Raw genomic sequence first — 27,296 nt, 5'->3', positions numbered from 1 at the left:
GTTTCTCTGTGCAGCAATTCTGTGCTGTCCTACCTTTGTCCCTGGGATGAGGATTAGGAGGCTCTCAGTTGGCATTGTTGGGTGACCTTGAGATGCACTTAGTTTATTTTTAACCAGGACTGATCCCCCTCCCCTACAAGTTATATGGGTCCAGTGTAAGCAAGTACAATACTGTATACATCGATAGATACATGTATTGATTAGCTTCCCACTGAATGTCCCACATTGAACCATACCCTGTGGCTGTGCCCTGGCCCTGGGATGCACATTCCATGGCATATCTGCCCTTGAGAATCCACTTCTCCAAGCTTGTTATCTCCTGTGTCACGTGCCTGAGTTTGCCCTTGCATCTATATGCAGCCGCCCCATTCATTTTCCTTAGGCCCATATTAATTGCATGCATGTAAGATATTAAATAGCCCTTTTGGTTGGAGTTCCAATCCCCCGGTCTGATCACACTTCACATTTACCCATCTCCTTAGATTTAGAGCGATTGATAAGACCTAAGAATAATTTCAAAGCAGATAACTAATTTTAGGTGTCCTCTTTAAATCTCTCTGTGTGGCTGTGTTGTGACAGCACTTCTCGGGATAAAGATTTACCTTAACCTCAGCCCCTAAATGGCCGTGTCGTCAATATTGCTCTGCTTAGTTGCTTCTAAACGTGACTCTGTGGAGTGGAGACTTCAAGTGAATAATATGACAGTTTGAATTTGGAGGCAGCTCTCCTTTTCCAAATTTCCATTTTCATTTTTCAAATGAGTTTTTGAAGAGCAGACAGTTTGAAAGGATTTTAATAGTGCTCACCAGCAGAGTGTCTGAACCTGATGCTTGTACAATATGCCGCCTTTAAACTGATCAGTGACTGCTGAAGATGTGATTAGAAATGGAATTCTGGACTATCCAGGGTAGCTGCAGGCTCTTTGCTACAATGTGTCTCTTTAGGGTAGATTGGTAAATCTTGGCTGGGACTCAAACCAAGCATACACTTTCGTGCTAATACAGACATCCTCTATATGTTTGCTAATGGAGTCCACACACTTGCTCCTTTTGACACATGGATGTGTTTATTTCAAACAGTTTCCCAAAGAAAGGCATTTTTGAATATATCCACGTCCATTTATTTAGTACACAGTACACTTTAACAGTTTTCACATGTAATGCTCATAAGTCACTATCTATATACATAGCTTTTGTTAATTCAGAGCTAACGATTTTTCTATCTGTTCTTTTTTAATTAAACCTTTTCTGCCAAATGTTCGCAGAGCAACTGTGTTGATTCCTAATATCCACTGTTCATATTGCCCCTCGTTAACTGTGGTTTTGATTTACATTCTGTGAATCTAACTCTAAGCATCCTGGTGATTGTCATCTTGTTTGTTCCTCTTGATAGTTCTTAATCGGGTCCTTGACAAGGTATGACAGACTAAAATTATGTGTGGTTTTTCTGTAGAAGCAGTTCATATTTGTAAAGACAGATTTTTCAAAGTAGTCTCACTAAGCAAAGGTGAAAGAACTGCTTTAGCATAATGTCTAGCAGACCTGCATGGATGCTCCAGATCTCTTGCCTGTTGGCTATAAGCTTTTTTCTCTTTCTTGTTTAGAATTTATTTTATTTAGAGCCATTTTAGACTAACAGCGAAATTGAGCAGCAAGTATGGAGATTGCCAGTTTCCCTTGGGAACCCATACATGCACAAGATCCCACACCAGAGTGGTCTGTTAGTTACAACTGATAAACCTACATTGACAATCATTATAATGCAAAGTCCCTAGGATTCACGCTTGGTAGTTTACCTTCTGTGGGTTTTGACAAATTTACAATGGCATCCGCCCTCCATTATAGTATACAGTATAGTTTCGTCACCCTAAAAATCCTATGTGCTTTGCCAATTCATCCCTTCCTCCTAACCTCAAGCCTTTTCTATTTTTACAGTTTTGCCTTTGCAGAACACCAAATAATTGTAATCATACAGTATGTGGCCTTTTCACATTAGCCTCTTTCCCTGAGTGCTATGCACCAAAGGATCCTCTGTTGTGGTTTGATAGCTGAGTTCTTTCTATCACTGAAAATATTCCACTGAAAATATGGTTGTGTCCAAGGTTTGACAGATGCAAAGAAAACTGCTGTAGACATCCGTGTGCGTGCTTTTGTGTGGCTTGAGTCCTCAGCTCTTTCAGGTAAATTCCAAGGAACAATATTCCTGATCCAGTGCTAAGAGTATGTTTACCACCAGACTGTCTTCAGAAGTAGGTCATATTTGTGTGTGTGTGTGTGTGTGTGATTCTTTTGCATTTTTCAATTAGGGTATTTACTTCTTATTGTTGAGTTCTTTGTGTATTTTGGATATTCGTTTTTTACCAGATTTGTCTTTCCCAAAATTTTTTTCCAGTTTGTTACCCAGCTATTGCTTTTCAAGACGTATGTGACTGCTTGTATCCTGTGTTGCAAACTCCCAGCCCTAACTCCCATGATTCTTTATTTCCAGGTCAACGTGACAGTGGACTACATTAGACCAGCCAGCCCTGCCACAGAGACCATACCTGCCTTTTCAGAGCGCACCTGTGCCACTGTCACCATTGGAGGGATGTGAGTGTCTTGGGTGGCAGGGTCTTAGCTGTCGCCTCAAGTATCTGAGTTCTCTGCTCATTCATGTCTCTATTTCCCGTTCCTTCTGCTTTGTTTTCTCTTGCACTTAACCCAGTGGGTCATAATCATGTGCCTGTGTAGCACTTTAGATCTGGAAAGTACTTAATAATCACTCATTAGCTAATCATATACTTTCATTATTGTTGTTATTTAAGATTTATTGCCCTCTGTGAGCTTGGCAGTGTGAAGTACACATTATTACTATTAATAATGCCATTTATTGAGAACCAAGCACGCCTTAGGTACTATGCAAAATTAGTTAAAAGAGTCTCTGCATATTGGTTTCAAGTTCAATTGTAGATCCCCAACACACACACACACACACACACCCCTCCCTCATGCTCCAACCCACGAGAGAAAAGAAGAGGAATCAAGAAGAGGAGGCTAATTGGACATTTTCTTTGCCTAGTGCTATGTAATCAGGAGATGATGGAGTCTTCCTTTTCTATTGTGCTGGCCGTATCCTGCTTGTGTTCCAAGTTCTCTTGGTAGTCTTGGGTGATAAACAGAGATATCTTACAGGGGAAGGAAGAAGCCTGCTGGGCCTTGCTTCCACAATAAATATTAAAACAATCAGTCAGTCCCTCGCTGCAATTCTTACTTTGCATAAAATATACCAGCATGGTAATTGTTTCCTTCTCTGTTTAACAGCCGTAAATGCTGTTTGTTACCAAACTGTTGTTTTTCTTTTCTTTAAATGGGGCATAGTGCAAGGGTGAAAAAGAATAGGTTTCTCATCAAAACAAGGATGGTCTATTGAAAGTAGAATGAAACCCATTAGGAGAAATGCATCTAAGCTACCACACACCTCAGAAAGGAATCAGGACCTTGTAGCTGTTTAGCGGTCAGAATCGTACCTATCAACTGGGAGCTTCTTTCTCCTCATTCTTGCTTTTACATTTGGAAATGCCTATTTTAGCCTCTGTTACCGTTCCTATAATTATTAATGTTGTTAATGTTCACACAACAATGGGTGGTTTCATCTGTGCCAGAAGAGGCTAAATATAGGCGTTTGATGTCATCACCTTCACACCGTCACAGACATCAGGTTTTGTTAGGAGTGGGATCTTGACAAATCAGACCATGTTTCTGAAATGCAAAAACTAGGACATATTTTGGTCAAGTTTTCTATCTGTGCAGCCTAAAATAATCACTTATTACTAACTTGCCATCATCTCTTAGGGAGCTGGATGTGTGCTTCCCTGCTGTGGAGAGCTGGGTCATTAGTGTTCCCCATCTCAACATTTTTACTGTCATAAACAAGGAGTCATCTCCATAGGTGTTGCTCCTACTCCCGATCCCTGCTGAAAATATCCTCATTTTTGGCAGGTAGTCTCCACAACATGTATTTAACACTGCCTTGCAGTGAGTTTGTCTTATTTACTTAATGCTGAGCCATATTTTAAAAATAAATTCAGGTGACATCAAGACACTTCTGTTTTCATGCTCCACAGTATAAAACCTATTGGTTTCAACAGTGTTGCTTGTAGCTTATTTTTATGTGTTTAACCAAATAGCTTATGTAGAATTTTGAAGTATTTAGGAGTTTAGAAGTATTTCCTTGGATTAGACCAACCTGGCAGGTACTTTGAGAGAACTATGAGTTTCATCACAAATTTGTTTCTACTCAAATAGACTTTGTGGTTCACCTGTGAGGTTGTAATCAAAAGAGATGTAAGCAACATAATGACATTATTGAAGCTTTTCTTGTAGATTGGGGATTTTGTCTCTTTTATTCTTTATGTAGGCCAGTATCCAGCATATGGTAGGAGTGCAATGAATTTTTCGTTGATTGGTTGACTGTATTTTTATGTGGCCCTTTATGAAGCATAACAAGGAGTACTTGGATGTCTCATTACCTGGGATGGCTGCAGGTTTGTTTTTATCTAAGCAGTGCTATCAAGCTTGTAGCTGATTGTTTTCTTCTTTTCTGTTACAATTAAAAGCTCACTGCCTAAGACAGGCCACCTCTGGCAAATGGAGCTGACAGTCCTTTTGCATTCTGACCCTACTAATAGCTTCTGTTTATTTTCCAACATCTTGATTTTGCTTTTTCTTGCCTTTTTCTTTTCTGAATCTTGTATACTTTTCAAAAAATCCCCAAATAATATTGTAGAAAAGTTGAGATATCCCATCTATATTGAGAACTGATGTAAACTTAAAGCTGTCTGACTGGCAGCAAAGTGAATTTTCAAAGGCATACCTCAAATGTTCCATTTTCAACTTAAGCATTGAAATAAATATGTGTATCTTTTCAAGTTTGTCATATGTGGGCCATATAGATCACATATTTGGTATCTTAGAGAATAGAATAACTTCCTGTTTGGAATATGGCCTTAAACACTTTATTATTAATAGAGCTTTACACCCCCCAATCTGTTATACTTGTCCCACTCATATGTATTTTGTGGCCACTTTATAGCTATCTTTTGTTATTAAGAATGCAAGTGTTTTCATAAATACTTGTACTTTGTTGCTCATATTTCAATGATTTGTACAGTTTGTGATGTAGTATGTAATTAGAACAAGTACAACTAGCATAAACTAGATTTGAGGCCTACCTGGTTAGGAGAGAAGTGCGCTGGTGTGATAGGGTGACCCTCAGCCCCTCCCACTGGCATCTGTGAATAGACTGTGCTGAGACCATGGGATGCCAGTGGCTGTTCAGGGAAGGGTTAGTTAGATCTTTGGAAGGTGGGTGTGTGCAGGCTTGAAGCAACATTGTGGAATTAAGACAAGATCAAGTCTAAATTAAGTCTGCTATAATCTGGGCTTGCAAACCTGCATTTATGTCTTCTCAGCATCCAGTGTCTCTCCTGTTACTTAGAAGTTCCAGGCCTCTCTGGCTATTAGCAGAGCTGCTCTGAAGAAAGAAGCAGTTGAGATAATGTCTCTTAAACGGTTATTTCAGACCACATTTCTCAGATGTGTTTCACATGCAAAGGGTGAAAAGGTCTGGATCCTCAGGGCAGCTTCCTGTAGTCCTCCCATTTCTCCTCTGGGTGGTTGGGAGGGGATCTAGTCTCAGGACCCTGGCCAGCCTTCAGCCTCCCCTCCTGCCTTCTGAGAAATCAGTAGAAACAGAGCTCATCATTCCTCTAATAGATTGGAAATTTTGTCTTGATTAACTTCACTGAGAAGTTGGCAAGAGGTGTAATCTGCTAATCAAAACAGTTTAAATAAAAAATAAAAAGATCAAACTTCGAGTTGTTCCTCATCTCTGGCTCCCGGGTTGGGAATTAGCTGATCCTTTTAGGCCTCGTTTGTGACATGAAGCTGTCAAGATGGCGCTTCCTGTTAATTACTTTTTATTGTATTTAAGACACTTAAATAACTCTTCCTGTGATTTAGTCTTCTATGTAATTAGCTGCAATGATTAAAATCTCGTTCTCTCATCCTTGCCAGGGCTTTCTTGAAGAGTTGAGATTTTTCTGCGGTGACCTTTCCCAGTGCTGGACTTCCCAGCTACTTTGAATTCCAGTTTGGCAAAAACCGCATAAACGAACTCACTGCTCATGTCTTTTTGCTTATCACAATCTCAGCAAAAGAGAATTTGTTCACATTGTAGAATGGGAGATTTCCAGATAGAATTGGGTGTAAGCCTCACATATACATGTTCTTCCTCTCTAGTGCCTTGCCTCTCACTGCTGACAAAAACTGCTGAGTTGCAAACAAAGCTGTTTCTATTCTTCAAATATTTTGTGGCTGTCTATCTATGGAAACTTCGTGCTGCCGATCTGACATTCTTAAAAACTCTTGGTTTCCCATTACTTCCTTGCCATCATCTCTGGCCATTCAAGCTTGCTTTTCATAGTGGCATCCTTGAAACCTGCAAATCAGCAGAATCTTTTCTTTCAGCTTGTTCTTTCACTTCTCTTTTTATAGTCCTCAGTTGAGTAGAGTACCAGGCATGGTGGGGTGGTGGGGAGGGCTTGTATGCTTAAATGGGCAGATCCACAGAACATTCCCCATTGTCAGTTTCCTAGAGCATACTGTGGAGACCGTTGAGAGAGCTAGGCCTTTCTCCAAATGAGAGAGTTCATCTGAAGGGCAGAAATATCCTCGAATGTTGAGAGGCCGACAAGCTTGTCCAGAAGTCTCCGTTGGAGAGAGTAGAAATGCTGTCCATTCTCAGGTCACTGGGTTCAGAGTAAGTCGGTGAGGGACAGGTTGTTGCTTCTAGTATGGTCTCCTAAGAAGCAGTAGATTTGTGCCAGGTACAGGAATGTAGTAGAACACAAAGCTACACCCAGTTCCGTGTGTTGAGGCTCAGAGAGGCCATTGTTTGTTCTGTGGACTTACTGTTGCTGAGATCCCGGCTATGTCTGGGTTTTCACTGGCTTCCCTACCGCATTTATGCAGATTTTGAACCTTGATTCACAGGCAACTTTATTTTATCAGCACATAAAATTGTTTTCTACTTGCGTTTTGCCGGACATTTTTAGAGACTGTACCCCTTAGAAACAGGTTTAAAACAAGAATGCAAAATAATTCCTCCTGTGATTTCATTTTAGACGAGTCAGTGACATGGAGTAAGTGAAATTCTCAGAGGACTGCTTACTGAAGTGGTCTTCCTTTTCCTCCTCGGGGGGTAGCTAGTTCTTGGGTCATTCGGTGTCGGGGTAGCTCTGTGAATCCCACAGAAATTATTGTGGCTCCAGTCAGATCACAAGTGCTCACAGGAGCCTCAAGGACTGCTTCCTCTCCTTTTTGCCTGCTAGATGCATAGATGCTCACGTCTGATTACTTTGTGGGTGTTGGGTTTTTTTTGGGAGGGGGGGCAGGGTGGTTATCTTCTTTATGAATTAGTGCTAAATTTAAATTTTTTTCATCTTTATTTACTTCCTAGTGTGAAAAATGTAAATTCTTTTTCATATTTGTGCTATAACTTCCTCTCTGGAACCCCTAACTTTGTTTTTGCTCTTTTACCACTTAGTTACCTTTGTAATCTTCAATTAATTTGTTTCTGACTGGCAGAAGGGTTATGTGTTTCCCACTGTAAAAGACGAGGAAATTATATTACTCAGACTTTTCCTTTATCCTCTCTCTTTTTACTTATTTTATGTTTTAAGATTTATTTATTTACTTGAAAGGCAGAGTTACAAAGACAGAGGAAGAGACAGCGAGAGGGTTAACTCCCCAAGTATCTGCAATGGCCGGGGCTGGGCCAAGCTGAAACCAGGCGCCAAGAGCTTCATCCAGGTCTCCAGTGTCATTGGCAAGGGCCCAAGTACTTGGCACCATCTTCTGCTGCTTTCCCAGGTGCATTAACAGAGAGTTGGATCAGAACTGGAGCAGCCAGGACTCCAACTGGCATTCATGGGATGCCAGCATTGCAGGCAGTGGATTCATCCACTGTACCACAACACTGGCCTCTAATCTTCTATCCTTTTAAAACTTTACTTTTATTCTGTTATCAAGATTATAACATTTACTACTTTGTCCATAGTTTATGTTAATAATTTAATCCCTTTGTTTGTGATACAACTAGACATGATACAATAATATGATATTGGACCAAGTGTGGTTGTGTGATTAAGATCTGTGCAAAGCACAACAATCTGATGTTGCTAAATCCCTCTGAAATGTTAATTTTCACTCTTTTCCTTTCCTTCTTGTACTTCTTCATGTGTAGCTGCTACATATCCCAAGACATTTGTGTGTGTGTGTGAGGGGTTTGTTTTTGTTTTAATTTTATGAAGAACCTTGATTTTTCATGTGTGGGTGGTAAGCTTTTTGAATTCCTGCATGTCTAAAAAGTCTTAATTTTGTCTGTATTCTTGATTCTTAGTTTCAATATAAAATTCTAGTTGAAGATTATTTTTTTTTTCCCTTTGGGAACTTGAAGTCCTTGTCTTCTATTGTTTCATCAATGCTTTTGAGAAATTCAATTTCCATTTCTGTTAAGTGTTACTTTTTTTTCCTGGCTCTTCAGGCTTTTGCAGTTTTCTGTTTATCTTTTATTTTATGAAATTCTATAAAACAATTTTTAGGTTGTCTTTTTCTTTATTTTTACGATTTTTGTTTTTGAAGGCAGAGTTAGAGAGAGACAGAGACAGAGAGGCAGAGATAGATAGGTCTTCCATCCGCTGGCTCACTCTGCATATGCCTGCAATGGCCAGAGCTGGGCCAATTAAAAGCCAGGAGCCAGGTGCTTCTTTTTTGTTTCCCACGTGGGTGCATGGACCATTCTTTGCTGCTTTCCCAGGGGTGTTAGCAGGTAACTGGATTGAAAGTGGAGTAGCTGAGTCTCAAACTGGCATCCATATGGGATGCTGGTGCTGCAATACCCACTACGCCATAGTGCCAGCCAGCCCCTAGGTTTGTGTTTTTCCTGCTGCACAGTCAGTGAGCTTTCTAAATTTTAATGCTGATATCCTCAAGTCACGTTTTTTTCTTTTTTTCTTGGATAGTTTTTTCTGCCTTTTGCTTTTGTTTTTCCTCTTCTTCCTGAAATTCTACTAGTATTTGTTTCTTGCCTCTGTTAGATTTCTCTGTTTTTCAAACTTCCTTTGTATTCTGCTCCACATTCAAGGAGCAGAATTCCATGTGATCTTCCACTTTATATGTTTTCATTAATTTCCACTGTTGTATATTCATTCATCTCATTCATCTACTCATTAGTTTACTTGTCAAGTATTTAAAAGATGCTTGGTACATAAAAAGTGCTGTGAATTATCATGAACTTATGGGTAATTCCAAAACTGCCATGATTTCCACCCTCATAAACTTTGTAGATTCTTTTACTCTAACCCATTTCATTTTGTACTTTATTTTAGTGTCTATTTTTGTCTTTAATTGTTCTATTTTCATAGCAGCCTTTCTAAATTTATGAGCATAATATTTCCTTTAATATCTCTGATAACATTATTTAAAATAACACCCTCTCTCATGATCTGACTTACAGTCCCTACCATGATCCAGTGTTCAGTTTCTCTTGTTCATTCTCTTTCATACTTTGTTATCTTTCATCAATCTGTTTCAATGAAAAAAGACCAGGTAGTTAACAGATGAAGTAGGTTTGAGCTTTCTCCAGGCCAGTGCTGTGTTGAGAGGAGCAAACGCCAGCTTCTCTCACACACAGGCTGCCTTGAAGACTGGCTGGATGTGTTTGGGCCTCAAGCATAGAGGAAGTGAGGAGACTGAAGACCCTACTGAAATGGTCACGAGAAAGGGGTTCTGGTGTTACCATGGGTTTGTGATAGAGGTTGGGCTCTGCTTAGCTTTGCATAAGGTACCTCAGCTGCCCTGCCTTAGCTTTTCGTTCAAGCCACAATAGCCATCTGACTTTCTTCATAAGTTATATCACCTACTATGTGCTCTGCTGTATCACAGTGTTGCTTTGAAATGAATCATCACCTATGAGATTGATAATATGGGAGATAGCATTGATATAAAGTTGAAGTCTTGTTGGTTTTAAAACAGTGGCCTTCAGTACGTGATAACCTTTATCAGTATGCAAAGACCTAGGGAAGAAAGAGTCTGAAAATATAAAGTTGAGAAATTTGCAGCAATAGCTTTCTTCATGAAAGTTGTGACTAGTAGCTTCATTAAACTTTATGCTTTGTGCTCTGATATCGCAAGCTACAAGTACAGATGGAAGAGCTTTGAAGACTGGTCCAATGAATTATTGCATAAGGCTTAACCCTTCATCAGATTTTGTGTTTTAATGACAGTTGTCTCTTGGAAGGAAATCCCTCTGGCATGTCACCTAGGAGGAGGGGCTGGCATGAGATTCCCTAGGCTTTAAAGCACAGAGATTTACCTGTGCCTGTATTTTTATTTGGGTAGTTTTTTCTAGTCCTCAGGCTACAGTGTCCCATGCTGTGGTCTGCCTGTAACCCTATTTTTTCTACAGTCCATTTTGTTAAGGATTTTCTGTGATGTTCTATGGAGCCTGAGTTGCTCAGGACTATGTGTAAAGTCTGTGTTACGAGACACACCTGTATTTCTTGGGTCCTTGCCAAGGCTCCTTGCTCCTCTGTAGTCCTCAGAAGGATGGGGTGAAACTGGCTGGCCAGACCCGCCCTCTGACTGTGGTTCCTAATTAATTGCTCAGTTGATGTCCCCAGTGCCTGCTTATTGAGATACTTTGTTGATAAAGGCCCTCGGAGCACTCCTACTTCATCATGTTTGTGTACCATTTTCTCCACAAATGAGATTACATCTATTTCCTGCCTTTAAGAAATTGTACAAACTTCTGATATGGTCCCCGACTCCCCCCCCCCCCCCCCCCCCCAAGCACAATTAGAGCTATATTCTTTTCCTTTTCTGTCTTCTCTCTTTTTTCAGGGGATATCTTGTAGAGGATGGCATCTGGACACAAGCTCTCAGTCTGTCATTCTAACCTTCCAGAAGCTTCTTCCTTTCTTTGGACACTGCAATTGACGTGAAAAGGAGTGGGGACATTTGGCATGGTTACTAATAAGCAAAACTTTTAAGCCTTTTATATGCCATTTCTCAGCCCTCTCTCTTCGGATTTTCAGTGTTCACAGTAAAAAGTGTTAAAGGAAACAGGAATGGAGTTTTTATAGATTTTTTTCTCTTTCACAGTAGTTTTGCTGCTTAAAGGATTTGCTCCAATTCATACCGAGTAATATTTTTAAAAACAATATAAATTTTAGTAAGATTTCCAAAAAGTTTAAAAAGTAGGAGGAAATTGCACATTGTTTCATCCTGCTGACATGATAGTTATTATTTTGAGGGTATTCCACTTTAGTGCCAAGCATCAGGAAAACCTTGACCTCTTGGCCTAGTGTTTGAAATCTAAGACTAATGTGTTAGCATACTGCCTGAGCCAGGACAGTCTAGCATTTGAGACCTAGTATTTGAGCTTCTCTGTAGATCCGGTCAACATGGACTTTAATTTCAGATCAGGAGTCTCCTGCCGTTCCTCTCTTACCTCTGAGGCCATTTCTCTTTCTCTATTTAAGGTTTTTCCATTTATAGGGATGTTTCCTGAGGATTCTCATATATTCTCATATCCTACTCTGTTAGTATTCTTCAGACTCCCTCTGGCCAAGCTCATCCACCTTCAATGCTGCTCCCTTTACACATTGCTCAAAGGTGGAATTCAGCATGTGGGAGTAGTCATGTTTAATTGGAAAAATTAAATGTTCCATAGATTATGATTCAGATTTTGTACTAGTCTGTCTTCTTGTTCCATTGGCAGGCAGTTGGGTTTGGATTTATTTCTTCTTTCATTTTATCAGTTGTTATGATGGCTAAATTATATCTGTTTTCCACATAATATTAATTGTGTATGATCTGTATTGGTAAGTATTTGCATAAAGGTAGAATTAATGGATTATTCATGAGTGCTTATGAATGTTTCCAGAAGCCTAGCATACATTTACCATTTAGTAGGCATAAAATTTCTTCCTTGATGAAAACGATTTATTGAATGCCAATAGGAGAGCTATCCAGCTACCTCCCTGGGCATTCCTGCTCTAGCCTGTAAGTAAGCCACCTTTCTACTTGTTCCTGTGTATTTGTCATAGTGAGAAGGCAGAGAACTGCCAAGGTAGTGGGGATTATGTTTCTTGATCCTTTCCTTGAGAGGCTTCCTGAACGGCATCGTTTGGGGAGCTTTTGAAATGACCCTCACTGCCATGAGACCGTTGTGCCATCAGTGCAAATGTATTTACAATCAAAGAAAAATTGGAACTTGGAGGGATTATCATATCTGGGCGTCTTACAGATGAATTTGTATGCCACAGGCTGGAGATGTTGAAGCCCATGGGCTTCATTACAGGCCTTGGCATCTGCCAGTTAATGGATTTCCAGTGTAGGTTTTACATGAAGCCCTTTGGCTTCTTGCTATATCTGCTTGCGAATAAACTGGGTCAGCAGACTGTTGTTTCAGTGGGAGTATCTGTTGTGTTACAATTGGGATTTGTAAACCATCACTTATCAGTTCACTAGCAAGAAGAGCTGATCATTCTTTTTTTAAAAAAAAAAATCATCTCAACCTTGACCTCCAAAATTACTTTAGACCAAGAAACAACTATGCAATGCATTTCTTTTTCAGAAACTTTTCCCTGAAATATTTGTGTTCTTTTGTGTGCATTTAAGAGTCTACGGCTATGGAAGTACCAGACTATTGTGCAGGTTGACCACAGCGTCACTGTAAAGGCTCATTGTATTTCAATGCAAGGAACCCAAGAACTCCTCCTTCACCCAAAGGGAAGACAGAAAGGAAATTTCAAAGCTCTTAACCTTCAGCTGGTCTCATTAGTTTCAGACAGCTTGACTGTGAATCATTAAGTATGAAAATATCCTGGTTTCTCATTGTTGGGCAAAAGTTGGCAGGTTTTTTTTTTTTCAACATTTTTGCCTTGTTTTATTTCTAGAATTTTTACCTGCAGAGTTTCTGTACTGTGTTTATGAAATGGAAATCTCAAGTAGCTGCCACATTCTAGACCTAACCAATGCTGACTTTGTCTAGTTGCTAATTTTCTCCATTCCTGTGTTGGGAATTACATGAGTTGTGAGCCATAACCTATAGAGGTTATGTAGGTAGCAGAATTCCTCTTATGGGGCCCATTTTTGACCCATACAAGACAAAACTTTCCTTGAGTTTCCGCCCTAAGAATAGCCTGTGCAAGAACGATTTTCTTTCATTTTACCTAGGATGCTTGTTCTTGGTAGATTTATTCTTCTGGTTAGTAGGCATTTGTTATTTCTCTAAGCACCATTGACAGCCTCGTGTTGCCTAGACCATTCTTGTGCATTTTTCCCTCCAAATAATGCTTCGTTTCTATTGTTGGCATTTACCTTAAAGTGCTAGAGGATGCGGAAAATGCATGTCTGTGGTTGCCCTGCCCCACTTGGGCCTTTACTAGGCTTCTTTGGTTTGACTGGCTCCACTTTCAGTATCGCAGCAGATCATTCCAGATGCCATTGTGTAATTTCTGTCTTGGGGTATGTGTTAGTGTGGGCGGGTGGTTTTGTTTGGTTTTTAAGTGGTGTTTAATGTCAGGCTAATAATAAACTGGTTTTGTCATAATAGCCACAAGTTAGTTTATTTGTCCCTCTTCCTCAAATAGGCAAAGAGCCACCCTCCTCCACCCCCCACCCCCAAGTGATGTCTACATTTTGGAGGGTCCCCTTGTCACCACAGCTGCCTGGGCAGTGCAGCACAGTATGTAGAAGGGACAAACATGAGGAATCTTCTCTCTCATTGCTACCATAATGAATCACTTGACTGCCAAAGTTGAACCAATAGAAATGAATTTGCTGCTGTGAAACAGTGACAGAATTTGATCTGCTTCTGCCCACAATTCCTGGGTCCTAGTGCTTTGGGAAGGCCATGTGATTTTTCACATTTATGATTCTGGGAGCCATAGATCATGGTTGGTCATTCTTTGCTCTTGATATAGTGAGAAGGAGATTATATTAGTTGAGGTATTCTGTCCAGGCAGTTTTTCACTAAATTTGGTAGTCTCTTATGGGCACTTTTCTTTTTCAAGATTTATTTATTTGAAAGTCAGAGTTACACACAAAGAGGAGAGGAAGGGGGGGGGGGTCTTCCATCCGGTGGTTCACTCCCCAATTGGCCGCAACAGCTGGAGCTGTGCCAATCCGAAGCCAGGAGCCAAGAGCTTTTTCCAAGTCTCCCATTTGGGTGCAGGAGCCCAAGGACGTGGGCCATCTTCTGCTTTTCCAGGCCACAGCAGAGAGCTGGATCGGGAGTGGAGCAGCTGGATCTTGAACTGGCACCCATATGGGATGCCGGCACGCAGGTGGTGGCCTAACCTGCTATGCCACAGCACCGGCCCCTCATGGGCATTTTGATCTTCACCTGTAGAGGCTTTTGTTTCATTGGTGGTCATTGGACATGGGATAGGTGTTTTTGAGGAGTGATTCAAACATGAAGCCAATATTGACAACCATGGAGAAATAAAGTCCAGAGGTAACAGGAGGTTCTCAAGCATTCTACTTTCAGGTTCAGTCTGCAGTATAGATGTAGGTAAAAGGCAGAATAAAATATATGACTAGTACTGAAGTATCTTATTACTTTTGCAGATCACTTGCAGTCCTCAGACAAAACCTTTTACAGCTCTACTAATTCTTCCCCTACCAACTGTATTCAGAGAATGTCCATGATGGCAGAGCTATGTAGGAGCCAATGTGGCCGATGGTTATTTCTAGCTCTGCCTCCAGCTTGAAGTCCGACCTTGGCAGATCATTTACTGTCTTTTCCTAAGTCAGTTTTCTGACCTTTTTGAAACTGTCATGAGCAGCACTGCTTGTATGATGATTTATTAATGTATCTCTTCCTAGTAATCTGAAATTCCTTTAAACCTCAGGATCCTAACTGAGGGGGCTTTCACTCGTGGGTGTTTGGGGGTGAGAGAAATAGTAGCAATGAAGCCACATAGTTTTCCCCTGTGGAAGTTCTCCTTCCCTTGATTTTGGACTATAATGTTAAGTGGATTTACTTGGAAGACTGGATTTACAGAAGTCTACTGCAGGTGCTTGCCCTCCGTTAATGCAATCAGACAGTACTCGAACAGTGGACTATTATCTCTGACAGTTGACTCTGTCCTTAATGCCATAAACTGCGGCCATGACCTTCGTTAAATGACTTGCCTGAGAGAGCGGGGGGAGGGGGGGATAATGGAATCGAGGTGTGAATTTGGGCCTGTAAGTTTCCTTTTAACTGACTATCAAATTAGTAAATTTGGTCTGATAAACAACTGCTGTATTATTTAAAAATTTCTCCTAAACATGAATTCATAGACAATATAAGGTGTTAATCTCTTTTGTTTTCACTATTGTTGCTAACTAACCAAAACTGTATCTCCAAGCAATAGATACTTTGGGGAGACAAAAGAAATACAAGTATATTTTATCCATTTAATAAACCCAGTAAAGAAATGCCAGTTGTGGATTTTTTGAAAGACTTAAGCAAATAGTTAAATATCCACAAAGTCCTAGAGTTTATCATGTTCTGTTTTAGGGAGTAGATTAATGTTTCTGGAATTAATGTGTGTTTTGATGACTGAAGCATAATTATTTGGCAGCCTTTAATCCAGACTAATATCCTGGAGTGATTTAGTGTTTTTTATTGATGCCCTTCTAGATATAATCCCATTTATAGCCCTGGCTGTTTACTTTCACACCTTTCAATTTGTAGAGAGGTTTTTATTGAGCTGATATACACAAGTGTGAGAGGGTAACCAGTGCCATAATGTTAAATATTTTAAGTATCATTTGTGGTTCTGCAATATACAAGAGTGTAAGAATTGTATCACTTGGTGACAGAGGTGTCTTTTCCAGATGAGATGGAGATCTCATTCTCATGAAGAGTTGGTGGAATGGAGAGGACTGAGTTGAGAACAAGTTTTCCCCGTTGGGCTTGGATCCTTTGACCTGGGACTGTTCTCTCTGTTCCTTGCCCTGAACTGTTGGGATTTGTGTGTTGAAAGCATGGTTCATAAAGGGATTTTCTCAGCTTGAGCGTTTACTTGGTATCATCTGTTTTTCTAAAGAGTGCACCATCCCACGATAGAACCTAAAACAGTAGCCAGGATAGAAATCTCTGGAGGTTGTCATTTTCATATCCGGAAACTTAGGCAACAGTGAAGTATAGCTTCATTGGGTAAGTTTTTTGTTTATTTGCTTTATCTGATTTTGTCTAGCAATGAAATCGTGTTTCACTGGGAGTTAGAGATAGCTGGCAGTTCATAAACGTAAGCACACAGTGTCATTCACCCCACCCCCCGAATATGCTTCTTTCATGGTAGCGCCATATATGTGCACTTAAGAGTGTGTTCAGTTTTCCTAGAGTGTGCTGCATGAGGGATTGTTGAATTGTAATCAGGTGGTAATTATTCATCAAATATGACTAGTCCTCCTGCCCCCAAAACTAACACAAAAGCACCAAAGAGGTACAATATAGCCTAATAAAAGTCTCTTTTCCTTCTTAATGTATCTCTAGATAATTCATTCGTTTTGGAATTCTAAGTCCTGTGATTTTTGGGATGATCATTTTCCACTCACCAACTTTCTCTTTCCCTTGTAATAACAAAATTGCTGTGATAGCCATCCAACCAGCTTTAAAAAAAATCAGGTAATTCATTTCTAAATTGGAACTTGTTTCTTTTTAATCAGCCTTGTAATGTATTACGGACATCACTCTCAGCATTGGCTACAGAAGTGATTTAATGCTGGGTTTTTAATGATGCCTTCATTAATCCTGGTATTCTGGGATTTAACACTCACTGGCCTTTGACCACTGGAAATGATGGAAACTTTGATTTCATGCATATTGGATTACACTGGACTGGTGCCGGAGCCATGAATCTTGCCTCTGCAAAGGCACAGATGATTGAGAGCTCTGCGGTTGGATAGGTGCTCTCCCAGGCTGCGAAAGAGGTGACCACGATGTCTTTATCAGTTCAGGGTGACCTGTGTGTAGGACAGTTGGATATGAAGCCAGAATCTGCACTGACAGCCCTGCCCAGGAGATGGGTCTCTGGACTGCAGGCTTCACCTGTTTGGCCATTTCCTGTGCTTGGAACAATTTTTTTTCTTCTAATAAAGTCTTACAATTTTACAGTAGGATGACATCGTTAAGGTAATCTAGTCCAAATGCCTCTTTTTGCCAATAAGGCAGCCGAGTCCGGCAGGATTGACTTGATGAGGCCAGTGTTAACGATAAAGAAAATGAGCGGCAGCACTGATGGCCAGCACACGTAACGCTTACTATGTCTAGGCAGTCTAAATATAGGAGCTTTCCAAGGTACCAGTGCACAGCAAGCCCAGTACTCCATGCAGCTTCTCTCTGCCTCCTGCTGCTCTTAAAAGCGGAGATGGCAGTGTTGGTTGCTTTCCTTGCTCTTAATGGAAGTGTTGTGCATGTTTTTTGGAAGAGAGATGCCAGCCTGTTTACTGTGGCCAGTGTGTTAATACCCTGAATAAATGCCAGGCTCGTTTATGCCTCAAAAAGAACAAAATGAATTATTGCTGTGGAGAGAGCAAGTCACCTTATATTTAATTTTCCCAGGAGCTGTCATGTTACAGAGCACTGCCTCAGTTACGTTATTTTGAACACATGGATTTTCCTGTTAGAGTATCCATCCGTGCTTGGCAAAATCATTGGAAAAGAGCTGTGTTTTTTTTTTTTTTTTTAAGTACTAACATAGTGATTATTCCTGTGACTAGGACTCTGCAATTGCAGGTGTTGCGTGTCATGGAAAGTAAAGAACTGTGCCCTGAAGTAGGTAGGGGTCAATAAACTTCCATAAAGGACCAGCAAGCAAGCATTCCCAGCTTTGAGATCACTGAGGCCTCCCTGGTTTCTCTTCACCTCTGCCTTTGTAACTTCAAAGCAGCCATACGCAGTATGCAAGCAAATGGGCGTGGCCAGGCTCCGGTAAAACTAGAATCAATGCCAGCAGGGGCTGTGCTAAGGGTTTTTTGCTTCTTTGTTTGTTTTTCCCATGTAGAGATATACTACAAATGGTAAAATTCTAAGGTATCAAAAATAAGGAAAAGCTATCTCAATAAATGGTTCTGGAGGCAGCTCTGTGGAGTAGAGGGTAAAGCCGCCTCCTGCAGAGCCAGCATCCCATATGAGTACCAGTTTGAGTCCTGGCCACTCTTCTTCCAATCCAGCTCTCGGCTATGGCCTGGGAATGCAGTAGAAGATGGCTCAAGTATGTGGGCCCCTGCACTTGCATAGGAGACCTGGAAGAAGCTCCTGGCTCCTGGCTTCGGATTGACCCAGTTCTGACCACTGCAGTCATTTGGGGAGTGAACCAGTGGATGGAAGACCTTTCTCTCTCTATCTCTGACTCTGCCTCTCTGTAACCCTGCCCTTCAAATAAATAAATCTTAAAAAGAATGGTTCTAATGATGATGTATGTTCCAGTGAGAACTACACCTCTATAGTTTTGATTGATTAAAATTTTCATGATGGTCGTGAGCCATGGCACAGAGGGTTAAGCCACCCGCCCACAGCACCTACATTCCACATGGGTGTGGGTTTTGTACTAACTGTTCCAGTTTTGAGCCAGCTCCCTGCTGATGGTCTTGCCACCAATGTGGGAGACATGGAAGGAGCTCCTGGCTTCTGTCTGGCCCAGCACTGGCCATTGTGGCCATCTGGGGAGTGAACCAGTGGATGGAAGATCTGTCTGTCTGTCTCTATGTAGCTCTGACTTTCAAATTAAGTAAATAAATAAATACATCTTTTGTAAAAAAAAAAGTTCCAGATACTAAAAAGTAGGTATACAATGCCAGCCCATATCTGGAGCATTTTTGCACCTGTGAAACAGCAGAGTTGTTGCTATTAGCATTTTGTTACTTTGTTACAAACTTAGCTTTCTGATTTCTTTCTTGTGTCTTTCTCCCATTTTTCACTCTCATCCGCTCCATACAGGCCTAGCCTAGCCTTTTCGTTGTCTGCCGCAGTGAAATTTTCAATCTGGTATATTTGGAGACGATGCCCTGCACAATGATTTTCGCTGGTCTACCAGAGGCTGTTCTGTTTTTTGAAAAAATTCAATGTGTCCCTTTTCAGATGCATCTGGAGTAACAGCTGCATTCCCCCTCCTGTAGAAAATGGGTAGGAAAGCTTCTTGGGGTTATGCACCTGGATCCATTGGCAAGCTTAGGGGTGAGCTCCACTCCAGATTCATCAACAGCAGGATAGGAGGAACAATTTTTATGGGGTGGGATAGACCATATGAATGAGGACATGAGTGGACTGGTATTATGGAAGCTCCATTTGTATCTGTTAAATGTAAGGGATTGGATAATCTGTCATTATGCTAATTCTGGGTAACAGATGGTAGAGAGTTCTGCATCTCAACAGCAGCATTCACCATGGAGGAAATTAGCTTGCACCCAGGCAGGAATTCCATTGAGAAAGAAACACTACTGGTGATTACATTAGTGTGTCCCTCTGAGGGCCTCTGCACATATGCTGGGTTCTTGAATTGCTCTGGATTTTATATATTCTTGGCCATGCCCCTTTAAACTGTCTCCATTTGGTTGATTTAGGAAGGTCAGTATTGGGGGTAGATAAGCAAGATGCTCTGCAGATACCAAATTAGAAATTAACTTTAGAGATGAAATCAGAAGCAGAAACTGGTGGATGTGCTCTTTTTTTTTTTTTTTAATTTTTTAAAGATTTATTCATTCGTTTGAAAGGCTGAGTCACAGAGAGCCAGAAGCAGAGAGAGATCCTCCATCTGCTGGTTCATTCCCCATATGGCCACAACAGCCAGAACTGGGCCAATCTGAAGCCAAGAACAGGAGCATCTTCCAGGTATCCCATGTGGGTGCAGGGGTCCAAGGACTTGGACCATCCTCTACTGCTTTCCCAGGCACATTAACGGAGGGGTAGATTGGAAGTGGAGCAGCCAGGACTGGAACTGGCACTCGTGTGGGATGCCTGCACTGCAGATGATGGCTTTAGCTGCTACGCCACAGCACTGGCCCTGGGTGTGCTCCATCTAAGTGCCGTGTCTTCTCTGTGATAATAAGATTTTTTTTTTTTTTTAAATTTGACTTAAGTTCTTTGACTTGACATTGTCTAATGGTCAGTCTTGATTTCTCATTTTTCTCCTCTACAAATGATTTCCTTTTGTTGCTTTGTTATGTTATGGTTCACTTATCCTGATGACCTGCATTTTATTTCTCTTTGCTTATCTCTGGTCCCAGCTTACTTCATACCTGCTATTCATTTCCATTTGTAGCCAGTGGATGTAATACTACTGCTTTTTAAAATGTAAGATTCAAACTTAAATATGCTCCAGAATTGCCTGTGAAGCTTATTAAAACACATTTTCTCAATGGACTTTACCTAACTTTTTTAAGATGACTTACATATATATTTTTTTTGAAAGTGTATGAGACTTGGAGGGAGAGAGAGAGATCTCCCATTTGCTGGTTCACGCCAGCAATGGTTGCCACAGCCAGGATTGGGCCAGACTGAAGCCAGGAACTAGGAACTCCTTCAAGGTTTCCCACAGGAGTGGCAGTGGCCAAAACTTGGGCCATCTTCTGCTGCCTTCCCAAACACATTAGCGTAAAACTGGATTTCAAGCAGCACAATGGGACTCCAACAGGCACTATATCAGTGCTGCAAGTAGCAGCCTAACCCAGTGCTCCATGACGCCCACCGCATCACCCAGTTTTTGTAGTTTTTGTCTCTCAACTGATTCAATTCCATTCCAGATCAGTCAACGATTTACTGTGCTTGGAGAGACACCAGAAATCTGGATAAGGGTCATTTTGAAGCATTGTCCAGGTTGATTGGACGGCTATCAGGACTGATCACTGCTTGGAAAGAAAATGGTTCCAGATGTACTTTTAATGGGCATGGTGATTCAGGTTTAATGGGTTGGTTAGTTGCATTATGAGCTGTGGTTCAAGAACAACTTCAGCATTTTGGATTGGGAAACCTGAAGAGACTGCCCATCTACAGCTATGGTTCCTTGCCCGGAACTGCAATAACTGAGAATGATCCTGCTTGGATTCCCTTATCGATTCTTTCCTGTTCCTGTTGCCATGACTGTCCATTCAACAAGTCAGATCTAAATTAATGTAATACCCTTCAAAGAAGGCTTTTCTACATGCAAGTGGTCCTCTCTCCAGTTCTTTCTGCAAAATACTGCTGGATTAATTTTCCATAAATGCTGTTTTTATGTGCTTATTTCAGAGCAACAGCTATTTCAGACTTTTACAGGCCCCTCTGTTACAGCTCCTCACCCTCATTTTCACTCTAGAGAAAGTACAGGCTTCTCAGGAAGATGCCTTCAGCTGCTTAGACTCTATCTACTTATCTCTTTACCTTCTCCTCATAGCCAAGTTAATTAGAATAATTAAACAAAATTCTAATATAATCTCCACTTGCTATCTTTCCTTTCCTTCTTGCTTTGATCCATCAACAACATTTTTCTTATCATCAACAACATGCTTCTTATCGTGAATTTTTTTGCCTTCTCTGTACACATTTTCCTAGATTTCCTTCCCACTCAGTGACTTTTCTTGGTTGATTCTGAGTGCCCTTTTTGTGTTTGCTAGGCTTCTGTGTTCCGCCCTCTGTCTCTTGTTGGTGATCTCTCCTCTCCAGTGGCTTCAGTTCACATGTCTGCTGCTGATTCCGCTGTCAGGTCTGTTGCCCACGTTTTTATTAGCAAGATTTTCACCAATATAACTGTTAACTGTAATCAGCTGATGGTCTTTCCTTCAAAAGTTGTGTCTTTACTCACATGGCCCCACTTTGGTTGATATTGTCTTCATTTACCCAATCCTTTATTCTGCAGAGTGCAGTGTCTTTTTTTTTTTTTTTTAAGATTTATTTATTTACTTGAAAGTCAGAGTTACACAGAGTGAAGGAGAGGCAGGGGGGAGGGATTTTCCATCTGCTGGTTCTCCCCCAAAATGGCTGCAATGGCTGGAGCTTTACCAGTCTGAAGTCAGCAGCCAGGAGCCTGTTCCGGGTCTCCCACGTGGGTGCAGGGGCCCAAGCACTTGGGCCATCTTCCACTGCTTTCCCAGGCCATAGCAGAGAGCTGGATCAGAAGTGGAGCAACTGGGTCTCAAACTGGCGCCCATATGGGATGCCGGCATTGTAGGTGGCCACTTTACACTGCTGGCTCCACAGTGTCATCTTAATCTCCTCTCTGACTCTTCCTACCTGATTAGTTACTGATGTATCTCAAGTTCTCATCCCATCTTTTCTCTCCTTTTTGTCTTTTTTGTGCTGTCAGCCTAGAACAGTCTCCTTCGTAGCCTTTCTATGTCCAGTCTTCTCTTCAAATTCAGAATTAGTTCTGTAATTCTCTTTCTTTAACAAAATCTATTTTATTTTATTTATTTGAAAGAGTTACATAGAGAGACACAGTGAGAGATCTATCCACTGGACGCAATGGCTGGTGTTGAGTCGATCGAAAACCAGGAGCCAGGAGCTTCTTCCGGGTCCCCAACATGTGTGCAGAGGCCCAAAGACTTCAGCCATCCTCTGCTGCTTTCCTAGGTGCATTAGCAGGGAGCTACATTGGAAGTGGAGTATCTGGGATTTGAACTGGCGCCCATATATGGTGCCGGTGCTGCATCCCATGGCGCCACAGCACCGGCCCCTATAATTCTGTTTCCGAAACCTAACCCTGATTGTCTGCTGCTGAAAAGTCTTTACTAATCATTCTACTTCCCTTAGGATTATACAAACCCATGGTCTGGCCCCTACCTACCGCTCCGTGTTTATATTTAGCATCCTCTGTTCCCATCCATCATTCTGTAAAGAACAACTTAAACTCACTATTTTTGAAGTCAGGATGCTTCCTCTGCCTGGAATGTAGATGTCACCTGGCTCACTCCCACTCATTCTTCAGCATTTCGCGCCTTAGGAAAGCTTTTCTTTACGGACTTTGCTGAACCACAGTCTCTTGGGCTGCTTGTGTGAATCCTTCCCCAGCATCTTGTGCTAGGTATAATTGGGCTCATTGTGCTTTTACGTCGAGGTCACAAGGATCTCCTTTTTATTCCCTGTATAATATATGGTATGTTTTTGGCCCTGTTGAGGGTCTTTAACATATGCTTAACTTCTCTCCAGGATTATTGTGGCTTATCCCATTATTTCTAGGCTTTGCTGAGTTAGACCCAAGATAAGAATACCCTGTGCCATTTGTGACATCATTCAGAATTTCAGTTTTGCTGGGACCTTCAAAAGATAAATACTTTTTCTAAAGCCAGAAATGAAATTTGGAATTTCATTATTCCAAGCATAAGTGAAATGGAATCCCCAATTTGCACCTTTTTCTTCAGCCACATGAATATAACATGATCATTTTACCTTGTATTTTAACTTATATCCCCACCTCCCACCCCGCTGACCCAAGTTATTTGCTGAGTATTTATATGAAGTTGCCAGGCACTGTTTCTGGCACTGGGATTTAAGCAAATGAGTATCTATTGTGGGGGCGGGGAGAGGACTAACCTGCCAACTGGGGCAAAACAGATGGACGATGAAAATATATGGATGATGAAAAGTGCTATTGTTAAAAACAAAGCTAAGAACTGGTAGAGGAAATAATCTGGCATTAAGGGGAAAATTTTTTGGTAGGGTAGTTAAAGGATTTATTGTGGTTGAGAATGAAGTTTAGGGTTCTCAAGTGCTTTTCTTCTCTTTTATTTTTATTTAAAAAATTTTTTTAAAGATATATTTATTTATTTGAAAGTCAGAGTTACATAGAGGTAGAAGTGGAGAGAAAGAGAGAGAAAGGTCTTCCATCCGCTGGTTCACTCCCCAGATGGCCACAAGGGCCGGGGCTGGGCCAATCGAAAGCCAGGAGCCTGGAGCTTCCTCTGGGTCTCCCATGTGGGAGTAGGGGTCTAAGGACTTGGACCATCTTCTGCTGCTTTCCCAAGCCATAGCAGATTGCTGAATGGGAAGTAGAACAGCCAGGACTCGAACCAGTGCCCATATGTGATGCTGGCACTGCAGGAGACAACTTTACCTCCAAAGCCGGAACACTTGCCCCTCTTCTCCCTTTTTAGTGAGGTCAAATTCTGTTGACTTTTTTTTTTTTTAAGTTGCAAATAGTAGAGAGATGTTCCTCCACTTATCCTAAGTGCAATTTCCACACATGGTTATATCTTCCATAGAATCTAATATCAACACCAGGAATTTGACATTGGTACATTGTTCAAGAATTTGCTACTTTATCATGTGTCAAATTCATTGTCCACCACAGCCAGGACAGAAAATTATTGCATGTATCAATATTTTGTTCCTGTTGACTTTTTCTAATATCTAAATGGAAGTAGCAGGCAGGCTATCATGGGAGAAGCATGCATGAGACCCAAGTTCTAGTCCAGGTCCATCGTTAAATGTGATTTAATTTCTCTGGATCTTAGTTAAGCCATTTACGAAATGAATCAAATGGGGTGGAACATCAAGACCATGTTAGAGAGAAAGTGCTGATCTCCCCCCTCCCTTAGCTGTAGTGATGAAGTCTACCTTCTACCTGCCTTCTTAATGCTCACTTGTGCAGTAGTCCCATTGGTTCTTAGTGTGTTTTCAAGGTCAGAATGACCACTCAAGAATCAGCTCACCGTGCTTTCACTGACATATTGCTGCTACTTATACTTCTCAAGTAGAAGCTTGGTAGTACGAAATAGTACTTGGCAAACCAGGTAGGTTTGAAGATGAGTCTTTGATTTTTCACTGTTCTCAGTGCTAAGATAGAGATGTATACTTCCTAAGTGAGCCATGGTAGTGCAGGAAACTTGGGAACTTATTGTTAAATGTCAGTTCTGCTTCTGTGTCAGCTCTTCATTCTTCAGTCTGTTCTTTGAGCACATTTCTGCTGATGAACCGAGTTAGTTTATAGCAAATGACGAAAGTCCTTAGAGTAAGAGGAATATGCCTGTGAAGACTCAAAACCCCCGTGTCCTTTACCCTCCTTTTTGTTATGCTGCAGAGCATTTTGGTAATAATTTATATCATAAGGAGGTAATGGATGCTACATAGTTTAAGAGAATAAATATCTTGCCATAAGTCTGCCACGCTGGCCTCACACCCTTTATCACGCTGTGTATATGCACAGAGAATGATCCTTAGAGTCCCTACTTGAGCAACGGAAAAGGAAGTTCTTCCCCAACCAGGAGGATCAATAAACCAGTATGGAATGTTTCGTACTTACTGAGGTGACAAGCAGTCTATTTGGCCTTGTGTTTTATCATCAAGTGTCGTAAAACAAATGAATGGAAGGATGAAGCTGCATCAAACTTGCGCTCCGTTACTGTTGGCCAGGACATCCTACTTCCTTTTAGAATTTGGCTATGATATGCCAGTGGTGGAAGACATTTGGTAGCGAGGTTAGATCTTCCCTCTTATTTTGTGTAGGTATGGAAATTTGTGCAGGCCTAGCCCATTAATTATGTTAAGTGAAACAGTGTGCCCTGCGTCACTTCTCTGTGCCACCTTGGCTTTGCCTAAGTTCAGACTTGCTCTCTTCTGTTGATGGAGGGCTAGGGTGGTGGCGAACATGACATTGCTTTCAATATTTTCACAAAAATTACCAATGCTGTTTAGAACTTCTCTCTTTGTATATATGGGTGTGAGAAAATTGATCATCCTTCTGTTTGTTTGTTTTTAAGATCATTTATTCAAAACGCAGTGTGTGAGAGAGAAGTCTTCCGATTGCTGGTTTACTCCCCAGATAGCCCCAACTGGGGCTGAAGCCGGTGCCTGGAACTCTGTCTGGGTCTTCCACATGGGTGGCAGGGGCCCAAGCACTTGGGCTATCTTCTGCGCCTTCTCCAGCACATTAGCAGAGAGCAACATGGGAAGTAGAGGAGCTGGGACTTGAACCAGCACTAACCTGCTGTGCCACAATGCTGGCAGCCCTAGATTTTAATCTTAAAGCATTCTTCCTTTATCATATATTTCTTTTTTTTTTTTAAGATTTTATTTATGTATTTGTCAGGTAGAGTTACAGACAGTGTGAGAGAGAGAGACAGAGAGAAAGGTCTTCCTTCTGTTGGTTCACTCCCCAAGTGGCTGCAACGGCCGGAGCTGCGCCGATCCAAAGCCAGAAGCCAGGTGCTTCTTCCTGGTCTCCCGCAGGTGCAGGGGCCCAAGCACTTGGGCCATCCTACACTGCCTTCCTGGGCCACAGCAGAGAGCTGGACTGGAAGAGGAGCAACCGGGATTAGAACCAGCACCCATATGGGATGCCAATGACGCAGGCAGAGGATTAACCTTGTGCACCATGGTACCGGCCCTATCATATGTTTCTGTTTTGCCATCTTCTTCTCTGTTATTGTTTCTTACTAGATGAGAATATTTTTTCTGTGTTAGTGTTGATATGAGATAATGTCTTTTTAGACCCTCTCTTTTGAATCTGCCACACTGTGAATTTTGAAAATAAAGTAAGCTAAGCTAAAATCTCTTATGTTTTGTAACTGTAGATGTGAAATTGTTTTAACTAGTAAACTGTTTAATGGCTGTGATTTGTTTTTTCCATTAAGAAAATGACTCCGTAGGGGTGTTGGTGTCTGTTCCCGGTGTGTTGGGAACCTCAGAGATTCAAGTGTTCAGGTAGAGAGCACAGCGTTTAGTTTTTACTCGACTGCTAATGAGGTGTCTGGGGAAGACAGAGTCCTTCCCTCTTGCTGCATTCCAAGTACCACGTGGAAAAAGATTAGTCCCAACCACCTACCTTCGGCCCTGCAACTGGGATGGGAGCCAGCCCTCTGGAAGGGAATCCTGTGAGGTGTCTGCTGTACCTTCCAGACTTCGCTCATCTTGGGGTTCCCCGTGTTTCCTGATTAACCCATCCTTAGAGACCTTTTATTTTCAAACTCTTGCAGTGTTTTTGGCTTCAAAGAAGCAAGAGGGAGTTATGAGTAGCTGAGAGAACTGTCCCAAGAGCCAAAAAGTAGGAAGTATCTTAGTGATGCCTGGTTGGGAGCAGTCTGATTAGGACGCCCTCCCTGTCTGCAGTGGGTGCTGCTGCAGGGACAGAACACCACTGTATATGAATTCTGGCTGTCCCTCTCTGTGTCACCTCCCAGGCAGGAGTAGGAAGAGCCTCGCCATGTGCCTGTGCACCATCTGCTTTTGGAGAGGGGCAAGGGCGGGCATCTGATGTTTTTTATCTTCTGTGGTGTACAGCTTAGCAC

The 27,296-nt window shown here is 41.5% G+C and overlaps 1 protein-coding gene across 1 annotated transcript in view; it reads left to right on the top strand.

Moving 5' to 3' along the window:
• SND1 (staphylococcal nuclease and tudor domain containing 1) overlaps nucleotides 1-27,296 on the top strand; it is a 409,440-nt gene that overhangs the window by 184,107 nt on the left and 198,037 nt on the right. Inside the window, exon 12 of the mRNA XM_062203815.1 lies at nucleotides 2,488-2,588. Within this exon, the coding sequence (XP_062059799.1) occupies nucleotides 2,488-2,588 (101 nt within the window). The remainder of the gene's footprint in view (nucleotides 1-2,487; nucleotides 2,589-27,296) is intronic.

This window comes from Lepus europaeus, chromosome 1 (genome assembly GCF_033115175.1).
Source record: "Lepus europaeus isolate LE1 chromosome 1, mLepTim1.pri, whole genome shotgun sequence".
Classification (NCBI taxonomy): domain Eukaryota; kingdom Metazoa; phylum Chordata; class Mammalia; order Lagomorpha; family Leporidae; genus Lepus; species Lepus europaeus.
The sequence above is the reverse complement of the archived record's forward strand: the minus strand, read 5'-3'. Positions and strand labels throughout refer to the sequence as shown.